We start from the raw sequence: 15,627 nt of genomic DNA on the forward strand, positions 1-15,627 counted from the left end.
AAGAGTGGATTACAGCATCCAGTCTTGATGCAACACAGTCCCATTGTAAGTTTGTAGAAGGCTATTAGATCATGGAGAAGGGTTTTAGTTTAACATTCTTTAATGCCTAGTGCCCGGAAACACCTAATTCAAACATTAATCTCTGCCTGCAGAGTGAAACTTCTCAGTCCAGGAATTTCCATGACATTTTCCTGTGGTATAACCTTCCTATTCTACTGCCTGACGCCTATGCCACAGTTCTAGTACAATCTGCACATTTTTGTGAAGCATACCTTTCTCATCTGTTATTTTGTGATCTGTGTTCACTTCACTTCACTTCATTTTATTTCTTAATTAGTCGCTCTCCATCAGAGTGCTCCGAGTGACTTACAATTTAAAATATCATTCCACAATATAAAAACATTCAACATAAAAACATTCAACCTAAAAACATTCAGTGACTATTTGGCAAATTAGATCTGATTTACTTAAATACACAACCAAACAGCCATGTCTTGAGCGCTTTTCCAAAAGGTTGCAACTCCTATATTGCTCTAACATATGGAGGCAATGAGTTCCACAGAATTGGAGCATAGATCGAAAAGGCTCTATGCCTTGTAGCTTCCAGGTGTACCTCCCTAGGGCCCGGTACGTATAGGAGATTTTCCTGGGAGGATCAAGGTGACCACTGATGGAAGAAAGGAATGAGGCGGTCCCTAAGATATAATGGTCCTTGGCCATTTCGAGCTCTAAATTTCAGGACCAGTATCTTGTAAGAGATCTGATGTTCTATTGGTAGTCAATGCAGTTGTTTCAGAATCGGTGTAATATGGGATCTTATAGATGATCCCGCTAGCAGCCTGGCCGCTGCATTTTGGACCATTTGGATCTTATGGGTTTTTGTCTTCGGAAGGCTGGCGTATAAGGCGTTACAATAATCCAACCTGGTGGTGACTGTTGCATGGATTACCATTGCCAATGCTTCTGTCGAAAGGTAGGATGCCAATTTCCTTGCCTGGCGAAGATGAAAAAAGGCTTGCTTACTTATGGCAGTGATCTGGGTTCTTAATTTCAAATATGGTACAGAACCATCCATGTATCTATGGAACTGGTGCAGTTTCATTTAACAGTGACTGACAAAATGTCTTATCTATGCATTTTCTAGCTCCCAAGGTGATCCTGTGGTATGCTTCCACCAGGGATTGATCACACAGTCATGCTAGAGGGCCTAATAATGTAGTGAAGTTTCCTCTCTAGACATTTCCTTGATCCTCCAGCATGACTTTATGATATGCATGTCAGAAGTCATTCTTTCAATAGGGTTCACCATTTCCCATGGCTCTGCATACCCATGCAAACTCCTGGAACCTATTCCCTATGTTTTGGATGGTTGTACTGTACCTTTTGCTTACTCCTACAAGGTTTACAATACTTGATTGTTTCATTTCACAAGTGCATATTGTTGGTTGTGAATAAACATTTGTTGAAATGTGTTGTATTGCTCTTCCTTCTTGGTGGTGTAGGAACCTAATTTCTTTACCTTTTCATGTTATATCTATCTCTGGCATCACATATTTTTCTAAAAGAAGTTATGGCCAAAAATACATCTAAATTCAGCCTTCCACATTTCCAGTGGTTAGAGGCATAAGGTCCCCATGAAACTGGGGAAAAATGCAGAAAATCCATGAACATTTTTCTAGCAATGTTTAGAGTGTGACTTGGTCAGCTTCTTGAAATTGATCTCAGAATTGGTTGGAGGGACCTACACCTAGAGACCATAGTAATAAAATCTGTAAATAATCAAATTTGCAAAGGTTCAACCCTCTGATGTGGAGGGCTGACTGTATTTTGTTAACCAAGGTATAGCTGCGCTTGGGTCTCAATGAAGTTTTAAAAGACTACTCAGGGATTTAGCTAAGAAAATATAGTATTTCTGAAAAAGCATGAATTACTGGTACAGTAGAGTCTCACTTATCCAACATAAACGGGCCGGCAGAATGTTGGATAAGTGAATATGTTGGATAATAAGGAGGCATTAAGGAAAAGCCTATTAAACATCAAATTAGGTTATGATTTTACAAATTAAGCACCAAAACATCATGTTAGACAACAAATTTGGCAGAAAAAGTAGTTCTATACACAGTGATGCTATGTAGTAATTACTGTATTTATGAATTTAGCACCAAAATATCATGATATATTGAAAACATTGACTCCAAAAATGCGTTGGATAATCCAGAACGTTGGATAAGCGAGTGTTGGATAAGTGAGACTCTACTGTACAATTTTAAAGGTTCTACAATAACTTTTCATCATGCTATTCTTTTTTTAAAATAAAGATTTGTAACTTTAACATATATATTTAATACAGTTAATGGCCATCTGGCAAGTTAATCAACCATAATATACTGTACTCCTAAGATATTGTCTCGAGCTGAAAGGGGCCAGGACTTTATGTAGCAGTTGACAGCCCTGTATCACAAAACGGCACTGCCCTTTAGTACATTTTGTTCTTGCTGCCAACTCTCCCCTCAAGTTAGTTGAGTGACATTCATTTCTTCCGCTTCTTGTCTATTGGCATGTTATGTTCCTGGTCTAGATTCCACTGCAAACTCCCTCTTGCCAGAACTTGCCCCAAAATGCCAACACAGGGAGGTAAAACATGGCCAGCTGCAAACTGTTCCTGACCCTAATCCTGTGAACACTGCCTTAACTGTTTAATAGGGCCCAGCTATTCCCGATTTCCTCCTTAGAAAAGGCTTCCAACTCTCCTATTGTGGCTATGTTTTGGAATCAACAAAAATTGCTGGTATGCCGTATAACTGGCCATTTTTTATTTCCTTGACTTGGCATCAAAGGTATCCTTTGAAGTGAAAATGTGGTAGACTCTAAGCCAGGAATTATGTAGGCTTAAAGGTCAAATTCCTATTGATCTTGGAAACTAAACAGGGTCAGTCCTGATTGGTATTTGGATGGAAAACCACCAATGAATGCCAGGTGCTATGGACTACATTGCAGAGGAAGAAAGTGGCAAAACCATCTCTGAATATTCCCTGCCTATGAAATTTATGGTGCCAGCATACGCCAATAGGAAACTTGAAAGCACCAACAAAAGGTTTGCAACTTCTGTTACCATCATACATAACCATTCACTAAGTTTGTTGGGATTGTAAACTCACAGGACCCGAAAGCCACATTTTCCTCATTTGTGGATTAGGGTATCAGGAGACAGGTAGATGCAGAAAAGGAACTTAGGCAGCTGTATTTCCATGAATCTACACTGGATCAGATTTGTCAGGGTTTCAACAGATATTAAGCATACACCACTATAGCCTACTAAATGGAAGCGCCAGGAACTGAATTTTTGACCTTTTACGAACCTACTTTCTGAATATTATCAACTTCCATGATTGAGGTGCTACAACATAATGGGTTACTGTCTTTACAAATTGCTTATGGAGTTTAGCACTGTAGGAAACAGATGCTGCAGTGGATAAGCATATGGTCCAAGGAGGACTCTGATGAACTGCTCTATGGAAAGTATTTCAGCGTACTGTACACTGGATTTAAATACAATGCAAAACTAAACAAACTCAGCCAAAAGTATTAATAGAAACAGGCACTTATTAGCTAAGAGTTTTCAACAGAGGCCAAATATGAAAAATAAATAAACCTAATGACAGAATATCTAATTTTATTCCAGTGGATGGGCACCTGTGACTTGTAAGAATACAACAGATGCCATATATTGCCAACAAGACAAATCAGTAGGTGCTACAGTGACTCAAGACTGAACTCTTTCTAGGACAGTGGTTCTCCACCTGTGAGTCCCCAGGTGCTTTGGCCTACAACTCTCAGAAATCCCAATCAGTTTACCAGCTGTTAGGATTTCTGGGAGTTGAAAGCCAAAACATTTGGGGACCCAAAGGTTGAGAACCACTGTTATAGAAGCTAAAATGACCAAGCTGGGGTTATCTTCTTTTAGCCTTATCAGAAAACACAACTTTTTAGAAACAATGATGATTGGCAACTACTCTGATTGCAAAAGTAAAGTCATTTTGGAGGTCTCTCAATAACAGAGCTGTCATAAGTCAACTAACTTGATGGCAAGTAGAACTCACAACCAATGAATCCTATCAATCCTAGTTAATGGATTGCCAAGGAACAGCAGTTTAGTATTTGCAGTCACAAGATTTCACTCCTGCACTAAAGAATCCTGTTACTCAAAGCAGATGAACTACAGGAGAAGATCATGATATTGGAACAGAGACCTTGGGGAGGGACTGGCAACCAAAAGGGAAAAGTGTGTATGATTCGCAAATGTAAATTAGAGTGCCCTCTTCGCCCTGAATTGGGAGATGAAACCTCATCTTTGCCATACTACACAGGCTGAAAAGAATTTAAATTTTGTCACAAAGGGCTAATCTGACTTACACACATGAAGGCAACAATGTCTGTATTTGGGGCTGGGGCATGGATTGAGACCCCATCAATATTGCCAGCTAAGCCTCTTGTCCTACCCAAATCTGAATTACCAGCACAGGATTTCAAAATGTTCTATATAATGGAGAAACCATTTTATTAGAACTTGGTAAATGGCAACACTGAAATGCAAAACTAGTTACAAGAGCAACAGAACCTGAAAGGAAGATGTTGCGAAAAATTGGAAAAGGGCATGGTATTCATAATGGGCAAGGGGGGAAATGTTAGTTCCTGAATCATTTGGAACATCTGAAGTACAGAACAAAGGGAAGGGGAGAAAAAAAGTTTCAACGGCCAACATTGTTATAAAATGCTTTAATAAATAGTTTTCTTCCGAAAGCTATAGAAGAACATTGTCAAACAAAAGGTACTGCACAGAAGTTCCTGCAAAGCAATTCCTGCGTTCATGTATAAAACAAAAAGTGGTTTCAAAAATATTCTGGGTTACACGGAGTGGCCAAAATGTTGAGAGAGAAACATCAATTTTCTTTGCAATGATAAGATATAGTTAAGTAAGGTAGGAGTAGGTTTCCCCAATAATTAAAATAAAGATATAGCTCATTTCTTTAATAATAAAGCTTTTTTCTTAAAAGAACAAAACCAGCAACAACAATCACCCCACAAATAATGCACAAGCCTTCCGTTTATTAATAGCCATTTCTCGTTGTGAGGTATTCCACCTTCTGAGATGGAACCAGTTGCTTGGAAAGAACAGCCCTTCTAAATGGTTCGCCTTTCTTGCATCAAGAGACGCAATGCACCTGGCATGATGTTGCTACGTGCTAAATTCATCCACCTCCACAAGTAGCAGCCAATGAAGTGGAGCAGAAGTAGAGGAACCCAATATGGTTGCATCATCATGTCAAGTATTTGGAACCACTCACAGTTCATTGAGGGAAGGAAGAAACGAAGAGCTGTTCATTCAGCTGCAACATCTGGTTCCAATCTGAGTTTGCCAACCTTTTCCCTCCCCCAAAGAGGCAAATTAGCGTTAACAGAAACAAGAAATGAGAGAAAAAAAGAAATTGTTCCCTTCATTAGGCCTGTATTTTTAAAAAATGCAAAAAAGCAATACCACATGTAATAGACATTCACAAAAGGAAAAAAAATATTGCCTTGATATCTTTATACTGTACAGTATACTTACTTTCTGCATTCTTGAGATGTAAGGAAACAGTTTGGATCTATTTACATGTGAAATGGTTGCAATACATTGAAAAAGTACAAAAATTGTGACCAACAGATTCCCAACATTGATTGCATTAACATCACTTTCTAATATGGACATAATACCAAAATAAGTTTTTTGCATCCATTTTTTTGTTTAGAAACTGCCATAAAACTTCCCTTTCTGCGACATAAATTAAAAAGGAATGACGTTTAAAAAGACCAAAAATATTTTTAAGTTATTAACTCAAATATACAGAAGTGATTCACTTAAATATGTACATATTTACAAAAAAATGCACTCGCACAATCTGAAAATAAACCAGATCAGTCTGAGGACATAAAATATCCTGTTGTGGTAAACTTAGATGGGAATGGCAGTCTTTGACAGTTGCTATAGAAAAAGAAAGCTGAAATTTCAAGGCACTTGACTCGTGTGTCAATACTGCAATCTTAAGATAAATTCAAACAAATTGATATATTCAAATTAAAAAAGGCCACTTTTTTCAAACCACAGTTTGAGAGATCTCTATAGACTTTCACTTTTTTGTTGTTCCAAAAAAAATAAGGCAAATTTTTCTGGGAGGAAAAACTTGCAGAAGTTAAGTGCAGGGAGAGGCTTGTAGTAAGGATTCAAAAGAACAGCTCATGAGGAATATTTCTCTTTGTTCTTCATGTTCAGGAACTTCCTCAACCAGGAGGTTTTAAAGCCACTGTTGTTAACAGGTAAAAAGGAACCCATCTGGTAAACAGTGTGGAGTCTTGAGTGATAAACTTTATGAAATAATTGAAAATACAAACTTCCCTCCTCTGTCACACAGCAAGTGTATTCTAAGTAAAATTTACAAAAATAGCAACTATCAAAGATTACTCTATCATCTGACAGTCATTGAATAATTTATACAAGGCTAAAAGAAACAAAATAATTTTTATTTTCTTATTTTAGATTTTTTTATTCAAAATAAAGTAACTATGAACATTTTGACTCCAGACAATAATGTCCTTGATGCAGACAGAGTGGAGATGCCCAATTCTCCAACACCATTCAAAGCAGGCCATACGGCCATGGTCCAAACACCGGCTTAGTCTCTTCCGCCTTCAAGATTTGTTGTGTTCACATTTTTTACACATCTGTTGTCTATTTTGGTTGTCTGAAGAGATTTTTTAATAGGACTATTCTCTAGCGAGTCCACTGCCTTTGTTGACAAAGGCTTTGAAAGTTTGTGAGAGAGGAATTTGTCCACTTCCATGACCTCTCTCTCCTCCTCCTCCTCTTCTTCCTCATACTCAATATACTCCTCTACTCCGTCGTAAGTTCTTTTTTGAGGAGATATAAATTTTTTATGTTCGTAAAGGATGCCTTTTTGATTGTAAGGTCTCTCTATGGGATTCCTAATGGGATTTAGAGGCGCCAACTGATTATTTGCAGCCTCTTCTCTGGGTGGGCGGGTTCTTTCTCTCTCTTTTCTTCTCTTTCGCGTCCACCACACACAGATGATTATGCAGGTTAAACAGACAATACCGAAAACTGCACAGAGGACTGGAACCAGGTAATCTAGGAAACAAATCAAACACACAGCCCAGTGAGCAAAGGAAGATAATCAGGACAGAGCAAAGATGCTTGTAACCCAAAGTCAACAGAAAGCACACTAAATAATTGCAGTGGCATAATGTGAATATTACTATTGTTCAACCAATAATACTTTCTAAAATGTCTTGCGAATTTGGGTCCTCTAAGCATATTGAACAAGGAAAATAGGATACAACAAAAGGAAGCCTGTTTGAAAAATCAAAACACTTGTTTATTATTCCCAAGATGATCTACTTTGAAACAGATCTTGCTTCCAAAGTCTGCACCCCTCTCTCCTGCAAATCTGTGGATACAAGCTCAAAATAAATAAATATATGAATGCACTAATAAGAAACAGTTGGGCACACAAAGAAATCCTAGACTGTAAACTCATAAAAAAGGAATGGGTGTGAAGTCTGGCATTTGAACTACTAGGCAGGTACACTAGACTCAAGTAGTATGCACTGAGGTCTTTCTGTTCAACCACACCATCCTTGTTCCAGGAAGAGACTAAAATTTCATATTGTTGTTATTCCTCTTCCAGGAACAAGAACTAAACTTAATAGTATGTATCACTATTCTTTATTCGCCATTTCCTACTTCCATGTACAATATAACAAATGCATTACAAGTGGAAAACTAGCTTTGTTTGTGTAGGGAGAAGAACTTTCCCAATTATCTATTTCTAAATTGCAGTCTTAGGAAGGGCATTGTACGTTTTAAAGAAATGAAACACAAAAGATGTCCTACAAAGGAAACATAGAACTATATGCATTGTATAGCTCTATTTTGAGGCAGGCTGCTAAAACTAAACATGTGTGTGCAAATATACATATACAATACCTGAAGGAGGATTCCCAACCACTACGGTCTCTATTTTGACTTCAATCACTGCCAGCATAACCGTGCTATTCTGTCGCTTTGTAATGGCATTTACGATAGTATTGGCAGCATTCTGTATAAGGCTATTATCAATCTCATCTTGATGTGAGATGAAAGACTGGGAAAACAAGATAAAAAAGAAAGCTTAAAACAAATGACTTCTTTTTCTGTATTAATCATTTCTTCTTATACAAGCGGCTAGATTGAAGTCTATGGACTTACCCTAGTTTGTTGTGAAAGCCTAGTGGCAATATCAACCGCATATGAAAATATTATGCTTGTATCCTGCACCCTGCCATTAGAGTTCAGGCAACTGTACGGTTAAGTTATGCATGGCAGACTTCCACATTATTTACACCACTGAGCTAAACTTAGTCATCCTTTGGAGTCTTTTGAGATAGTATCTGGCTAGGCATTTACACTACTGATATAATCTGTTATATATAACTGCCTACTCCCCTCAGTTTGCATCACAGCCGAGAGCATTCTTCAGTTGTACTAGTAAAGCAAAGATAGCCCAGCTAAGAATATCTGACCAATAATTGCGCCAAAAGCTGCAAGGGCCTCTCCACTGGCCTTAACAACTGGGTGACAGGGAGCAGGCTTCGGACCTTGGGAAGCCCTCAGCTCCAATCTCCCTTCAGAGCTTCTAAGCTGAACTCAGCTTACCTTTCCGGTTAAGGGTAGCCAAGGCATTCTGCTTCAGTAAGCAAGCTCAACATGAGCAATAGCAGAGGGACCATTCTCCTAACATGCACTACCAAAAAGAATCTATTCTGTTTTTCAGAGAAGGGTTTTGTTGTGAGCAACTGTCTATTTCCTGGACAACTTAGGCTATAACAAAAATTGAATTTAGGGGACAGACTTTTCCAGCTTGGGTACAGGTGTCCTATGGCTCTAATTATGAACAAACCAAGGGCCTGAACAGGTGAGTAGTTCATTTTTTTCCCCACATAAAATTTGCCATTTTTCAATCACATGACTGCTCCCATGAGTCTTCCAAACCACAAAGAACACTCAAGAGGAATACCCATAATTGAATTTCTTGATATTCCTTGTTTAAAAAGTAGTCAACAATGGACTCTAATTTTGACTGCAGCCATGTTATCTCACATGGCATGACTTCATCATAATCTGAATGGCTCCTCCAAGACTGTTATTAATCCCATGCGGGAAGTGGGAATACAGCAATATGTGTTTTTCCCATACTCTTGAGGCACTTGTTTAATGAGAATGGTCAAAACCCCTCTTTCCCCAGCTCTACTACTCCAAGTCAAAATTGGAATGTCCCCATAGTTACTTTCAATAACTTTTATAATCATTCTCTAGGAAGGAGGGGACATCAGGTCATGCTTGTTCCAGGTGCTACACCAAGCAGAGAGAGATTTGAAGTTTAAAGTGGAGTCCTTATATGGGGCATTTATTTATTTAGGGCATTTGTTTCTTTACTTTACTTTATTTCTACCCCGCTCTATTTCATTCTGAGGGGGACTCAGAGCAGCTTCCAATTTTGGCAATATTCATTGCCACAATTATATAAAATTCAAACAATATATGATACAGTGTGTCATATAGCCTAGTGTGTCTAATTTCACAATCCGCAGATCTCAGACCATGTACAGTAAAAACAACCTGCAGATGATCTCTCTCTGACACTGTCATGGCCATGCAACTGTTTTCCACAGAAAACTTTAAAATATATATTTAACCAAAGAAGAAACGTATAGATTTTCCAGCTTGGAATATTTATCTCTCTGATTGTGGACTAATATGGACATTGAAATTTGTCTTTGGCTTAAAACAGCTATTCCTGCATTTGGAGGGTTATTGCAGTCCCAAATGTCCCTTTCCCAGTATCTGATGGGAGGATCCTTTCTTATTTAGAATTATGGTGATTTCTTAACCAGGTCCATCTGACAATCAACGATGCATTAAACCCCCCCCCCCCCCAAATGAGCCAGGTCATGGGTATCTTTCACACCGTCTTCAGCTGGCAGACTCATAATCTTGCTGTGATAAAGACAACGGCAGTCACAATATTTATGTATCTAAAACAGAAACTAATCCACTAATACTCACCACAGCAACTTCCACTGCATTTTCTATCGAGTACGACAGATCACACAACACTAACAACATCTTCTCACTAGAAACAGATCTAGTGGCTGGTAGGTATCTGATTTCAGAGCAAATATTTTCAACAGTAGTGCTCTGTAAGAATGAAATCAAGTTTTAAAATAAAAAATTAAGGAGTACAGTTTTGGAATAAACAAGTATAACAGTTAACATTAACCTATAGCGGAAGAAAGGACTTCACCTGTGTGGTTTACTACATAATGCATAAAATATACAAGAGAGACTGAAAACACCAGAAATGCCGTTTTAAAATTCAGTTGTCTCATTCTTTTGCTTTGGACTCCCTACCTTGGGAGAAATCTGAAACAGGATCTGAAATCTATGACATTTTCACCAGATAAATTAAAGGTATATTAATGAAGGCCTGAAAGGAGGATGGAGACAGCTGATTCCAATCATTACACGTAGAACTGCACCCCATCCAACACAACATTTCTTGGTATATGTCTTGAGGGGCTATGTATACTCCTGATCATGCTAGAACTGAAAGTGGTATATTTGTGCAGCTGATGAGGAGTGTGTGTGTGTTCATGTAAGAATGCTGCCTTCACAACTGCCCAGCCCTTCTCTAGGACTAAGGAAGTATTTGGTTTCTAAGACAGTACTAACAACAGGCACATATTGCAATTACTCGCCACCTATTTTTTAAAACTATTTAAAAACCAATATATGATTGTATGATATAATCCATTGTGGAGTGTATGCAAAAGTATTAAAAGCACTTCAGTGAGATTCTAATAAAAAACTCCATTACTATACAGTTGGATACTTAGTTCTAAAACAAGCAAGTTAACAAGACTTAAAGATTCTCACCTGAGGTACTTTCTCTCTGTTAAAAATCAGAGTAATTCTTGCACAGCTGTTGTCCAAGTAGTTTGAATTGGGCGGACACTTGATGTTTGCAGGCAGAGGTTCCAATTCATTGCACTCTCCCCAGTCATCACAAGGTGGTTGGAAGCATTTGATATAAATACTTTCTTGACATTCCTGACCTCTTGGGCATTGGTAGCTGGCACGATCCACATGTTTGGTAAACAAACAGGGTTTCCTCCCACACCATACCTAGAATCAACACAGATCTTTTCATTTTTGCATAAAACAACTCGTCTGCAAACCATTAAAACAGTAGCAGACAACCTATTTTTAATCAGTTATTCATCAATAGCATTTGCTATGCGATATCTGGTTGCAAAGAGATTGAGGGGGCCTGACTAGGACCGAGTCTGGAAACAGAAAATGTTAGACTGTCATCATTCCACAACACTATACATGCTGGCTAGGGATGATAGTTGGAAGTCCAACACTATCTGGAAGGTTGCATATTTCTACTTCTGGCCGAGTCAGTAAGTCAATACTTCTGGCCGAGTCAATACGTTTAAACTGAAATATAATACTTTATATAACTGGGAGGTGTTCAACAATAGCCATCCTCTCTTTTTTACCTATATATTCCTTTTGGTACAAAAAGCCTACTGACTTCTTTACATGCACTCTGCAGCTGCTGGCTGGAGCACCGTAAAAATATTTTAAAAATTAAAAACCTCCAAAAACAAAATACAATTTCTAAACAAACCCTCATAATACTTTGCCCTGCAATTCATTGCCCTCAACACAAACCAACAGTCAACTTCCACCCCCTATTAAAGATAATAAACTAAACTAAAACAATAAAAATAAAAAATAAAATACAAACAATTTTAAAAATGTAAAAGCAGTGTATTCTTTCAAAGCATGGCATTATCCTTATTCTTTTCTCTTAACTACAGCATTTCTGTGGATGATCCAAAACTAAATTGAGGATTTGCCTTAAATCCAATTGAGAACTTAGATTAGACTCACTTAATCAACTGCTGAATGGCAAACGAACATGAATTCACTGCATTTACTTTAGTTGAGATCAGCAACTGGACAGAAGCATTAAGATAGAACCTGGCCAAGGGATCAGCAGCTAGTTCTCAGTTAAGTCATATGGTCGACATGCTACAGAAATACGTAATTAACGAGTCTGATGCACAATGAGAGTTGAATACTTTGGAGGAAGAGAATATTTATGTGCAATACCTTGGTGCAGTCAATACGGCCATTGAGACAATGACAATTGTTGCATTCTTGCTCCCATCTACTGCCATGGGGAAAGGAATTTCCTCTAAACCAGCAAGACTTTCCAAACTCTATCACTGCAGCACAGGAGGAAAACGAAGGCAGTAATTTAATCTAAGTGTGTGACCAAGCAAGAACGAGAATACCAAGTTCAATTTACAGATAAACTACAGCATACCCTGCTGTGTACAAGACACTGAACTTCAAGCAGTATTCAATACTGGTCTAAGTTTAAAGCTTTAAGTTACCTTCTTGGCATCTAGCACCTGCTCGCCCACGGGGGCAAGTACATCGGTAGCCATTGATTTCATCAATACAAGTAGCACCATATGCACAAGGGGAGGACTGGCATTCATCAATATCTGAAAGGAATGAAAAAAAATGCAGTCATTTTTACACAGTGCCCAGTATGTAAACCATTACAATTTTGGGGTGCTCCCCAGCCCAACTAGACTTCAGTTGAACATATGCATACATATGTACAGAAAGAAACAAATACAGCAGTATAAAGAATTTTCATTTGCGGTGTCTGGCTGCTCAATAGGATTCAACGTTTTAGTAAGACTAATTTTATACATAATTTTAATGGAAAAAAACCCAGCAGTGCTTAGTCACAAAAAACATGCCCCACTGACTTTAGAGCAGTTTAGCCATTAGATTTCTGTGCAGCAAATATCTATCTTCTTGACCTTGCCTTTATAAACTAGGAAGACTTTATGTCTAATTCTGCTTTCATTACACAAGCTGCCATCAGAAGCCCAAGCACACAGAGTTCACATCTGTAGCCAATACAGATTGAGTGTCTTTACCAGAAAATCTGCAATTATCCAAATTCCAGAATCGTCCGCATGAGTGGCTGAGATAGCGACTCCCTTGCTTTTTGACAGTTCAGTGTACATAATCTTTGTTCCATGCACAAAATTATTTTTAAAAATGTTGTATGAAATTACCTCTAGGCTATGTGGATAAGGTGTATATGAAATAGAAATTTATTTCATATTTAAATATGGGTACTATCGCCACAAAATCTCATTAAACATATGCAAATTATTCCAAAATCCAAATAAACAAATAAAAGCATTTCTGGTCTCAAAATTTTGAATAAGGGATGCTTAACTCATATAGCAAAATCTGAGAAAGCCCAAAGCCAAAAAACAAAAAAACAAAACAAAAAAGAAGAAGAAGAGGAAGAGGAAGAGGAGGAGGAGGAGGAGGAAGAAAAAAACAACCAACTCTCTCTAGGCACCAACACTAGAAGAACAGCCAGATGTCAACAGTTAGTGCCAAGAAAGATATTCAGATTAGGGCAAGAGCAAAGATTTTGTGCTCAAAAATGAGAATTTGTAAACCCTGAGATGATTTCTTCAAGTCTCCTCCAAATTAAGTGAAGAATATGGAAATGTGCTCTTTATGGATATCAACTTTGCACATGCCAGAACAGTGTCAATGAAAAAGTTGCTTGGAGGTGATTATAGCTACATTTGTCAAATGAATAAAAGGATTCTGTCTAAAAACAAAGGATCGCCCTTCCTTATAAGATAAGGATCCACATCTATGAATAATTCAGCTAGTCACTGCTTCTTTATTTGGGATGGAACTAACACCAATTTGATGTATGAAAGGTCAAAGGATATGGCATAACAAAGAGTTTAGGTCAGCAGCAGCATGACCTACTTAGTCTTTGCTCTATCCAGGTACTTACTAATTCTGCAGTCTGGACCAGCAAACCCAGGAGCACATTCACAGCGAAACCAATTCACACCATCGACACAGATGCCACCATTGTAACTGTAAAAATAATAATAATAATAATAATAATAATAAAACTTTATTTATACCCCGCCACCATCTCCTCAACGGGGACTCGGGGCGGCTTACATGGGGCCTTGCCCAGGACAATACAATATAACAAAATATAAAAAACCTTCACAAGAAACAAAAATAGCATCCTTTCATAATAATAATAATAAATAAATAAATAATAAAAATAATCAACCTATTACTGAGGCCGGGCTGTGGCGCAGTTGTTGAGCAGCTGCCTTAAATCACTCTGACCATGAGGTCATGAGTTTGAGGCCAGCCCGCGGCGGGGTGAGCACCCGTCAATTAAAAATAAAAAATAGCCCCTGCTCGTTGCTGACCTAGCAACCCTAAAGATAGTTGCATCTATCAAGTAGGAGATAAGGTACCACTTATAAAAAGTGGGGAGGCAAGATTAACTAATTTACGACCTGGAATGAGGAAGTGCCGTCAGTGTGGATGATGAAGCAGCTGCTCCCCCCTGTGGCCAGAATCGAACATCCCCTCAGAAGAAGGTTAACTTGCCTCTGCGTGTGTCTCTCTGTCTCGGTTCTATGTGTATATGGGCATTGAATGTTTGCCCTATGTGTGTTATAATGTGATCCGCCCTGAGTCCCCTTCGGGGTGAGAAGGGCGGAATATAAATACTGTAAATAAATACTGCAATGAAGGATGTCTGGATAGCTTCATATACTGAGACATAAGATAGTGCTTTTTAAGAAATCAGTTTGTTCAAATGCAAATGTATATTATATATATTATGACGTGTTTCATTACTAGTTAACTCATAATTTATGTATCTTTAAAACATTCATTTGCAATTTCTTGACTTCTCCAATTAAACATTGTTTATTAAGCGTCCAGTTGCTCAGAAGCCCATTCTCATTAACAGAAGAAGCAAATCAACATAATAAAAGTTTCATTGTACAGGATAAGATTATTATTTAAACACTACCAATACTATACAAATGAAGAGAAGCACAACAAAGAAAGGAGGAAGGACTGTAACACAAGCTTTTCATCAACTGATTTAATTACACGAGATGTAACTTTAGAAATAAGAATTCAAGGTTAAAAGTGATGTTTCCCTAATCTATCTGCAAACATTAAATATACACTTTACATCAAAAGAGTGTATCATGTTTCGTACTTCATGACTGCAGAACCTTTAAAAACAAATTTATCCCTTTATACAAATTCTGCAATGACCAATAGCTTGAAGGAGCAGTATTGTACCCTTTCAAAGGCTTTAATAAAGGTATTACAATGGCAATGAGGTTTTGGAAATTTATCTTGTAGCCCATTTGGCATCATTTGCCCTTTGAAGAATCTAATATTCCATATAAGGCAAATTGTAATCACTCATCTCCTGGAAACACTAATACTAGAGTCTTCAAATATTCAAAGCTATTGCAGATTGATATAGATTCCTAACTTTTTCCATCCTCTCTTACTTTAACTGTTACTTTCCCACCATAAGTAATGGCAAGGGAATTGTAATGCCCCTTTAT

The 15,627-nt window shown here is 37.9% G+C and overlaps 1 protein-coding gene across 3 annotated transcripts in view; it reads right to left on the reverse strand.

The window, feature by feature from the left end:
• Positions 1–4,761: 4,761 nt before the first annotated feature.
• jag2 (jagged canonical Notch ligand 2) overlaps positions 4,762–15,627 on the reverse strand; it is a 108,535-nt gene continuing 97,669 nt past the window's right edge. For all 3 annotated transcript variants that reach the window (XM_016998117.2, XM_003214277.4, XM_062968562.1), the window contains 7 exons: positions 14,019–14,104; positions 12,565–12,678; positions 12,278–12,393; positions 11,030–11,278; positions 10,160–10,291; positions 8,042–8,198; positions 4,762–7,183 (listed from right to left, as the gene is read on the reverse strand). In XM_016998117.2, coding sequence (XP_016853606.1) covers positions 6,711–7,183; positions 8,042–8,198; positions 10,160–10,291; positions 11,030–11,278; positions 12,278–12,393; positions 12,565–12,678; positions 14,019–14,104 — 1,327 coding nt within the window. In that variant the 3' untranslated portion in view covers positions 4,762–6,710. The remainder of the gene's footprint in view (positions 7,184–8,041; positions 8,199–10,159; positions 10,292–11,029; positions 11,279–12,277; positions 12,394–12,564; positions 12,679–14,018; positions 14,105–15,627) is intronic.

The sequence above is a fragment of the Anolis carolinensis genome, chromosome 1, assembly GCF_035594765.1.
Source record: "Anolis carolinensis isolate JA03-04 chromosome 1, rAnoCar3.1.pri, whole genome shotgun sequence".
In the NCBI taxonomy this organism is placed as follows: Eukaryota; Metazoa; Chordata; class Lepidosauria; order Squamata; family Dactyloidae; genus Anolis; species Anolis carolinensis.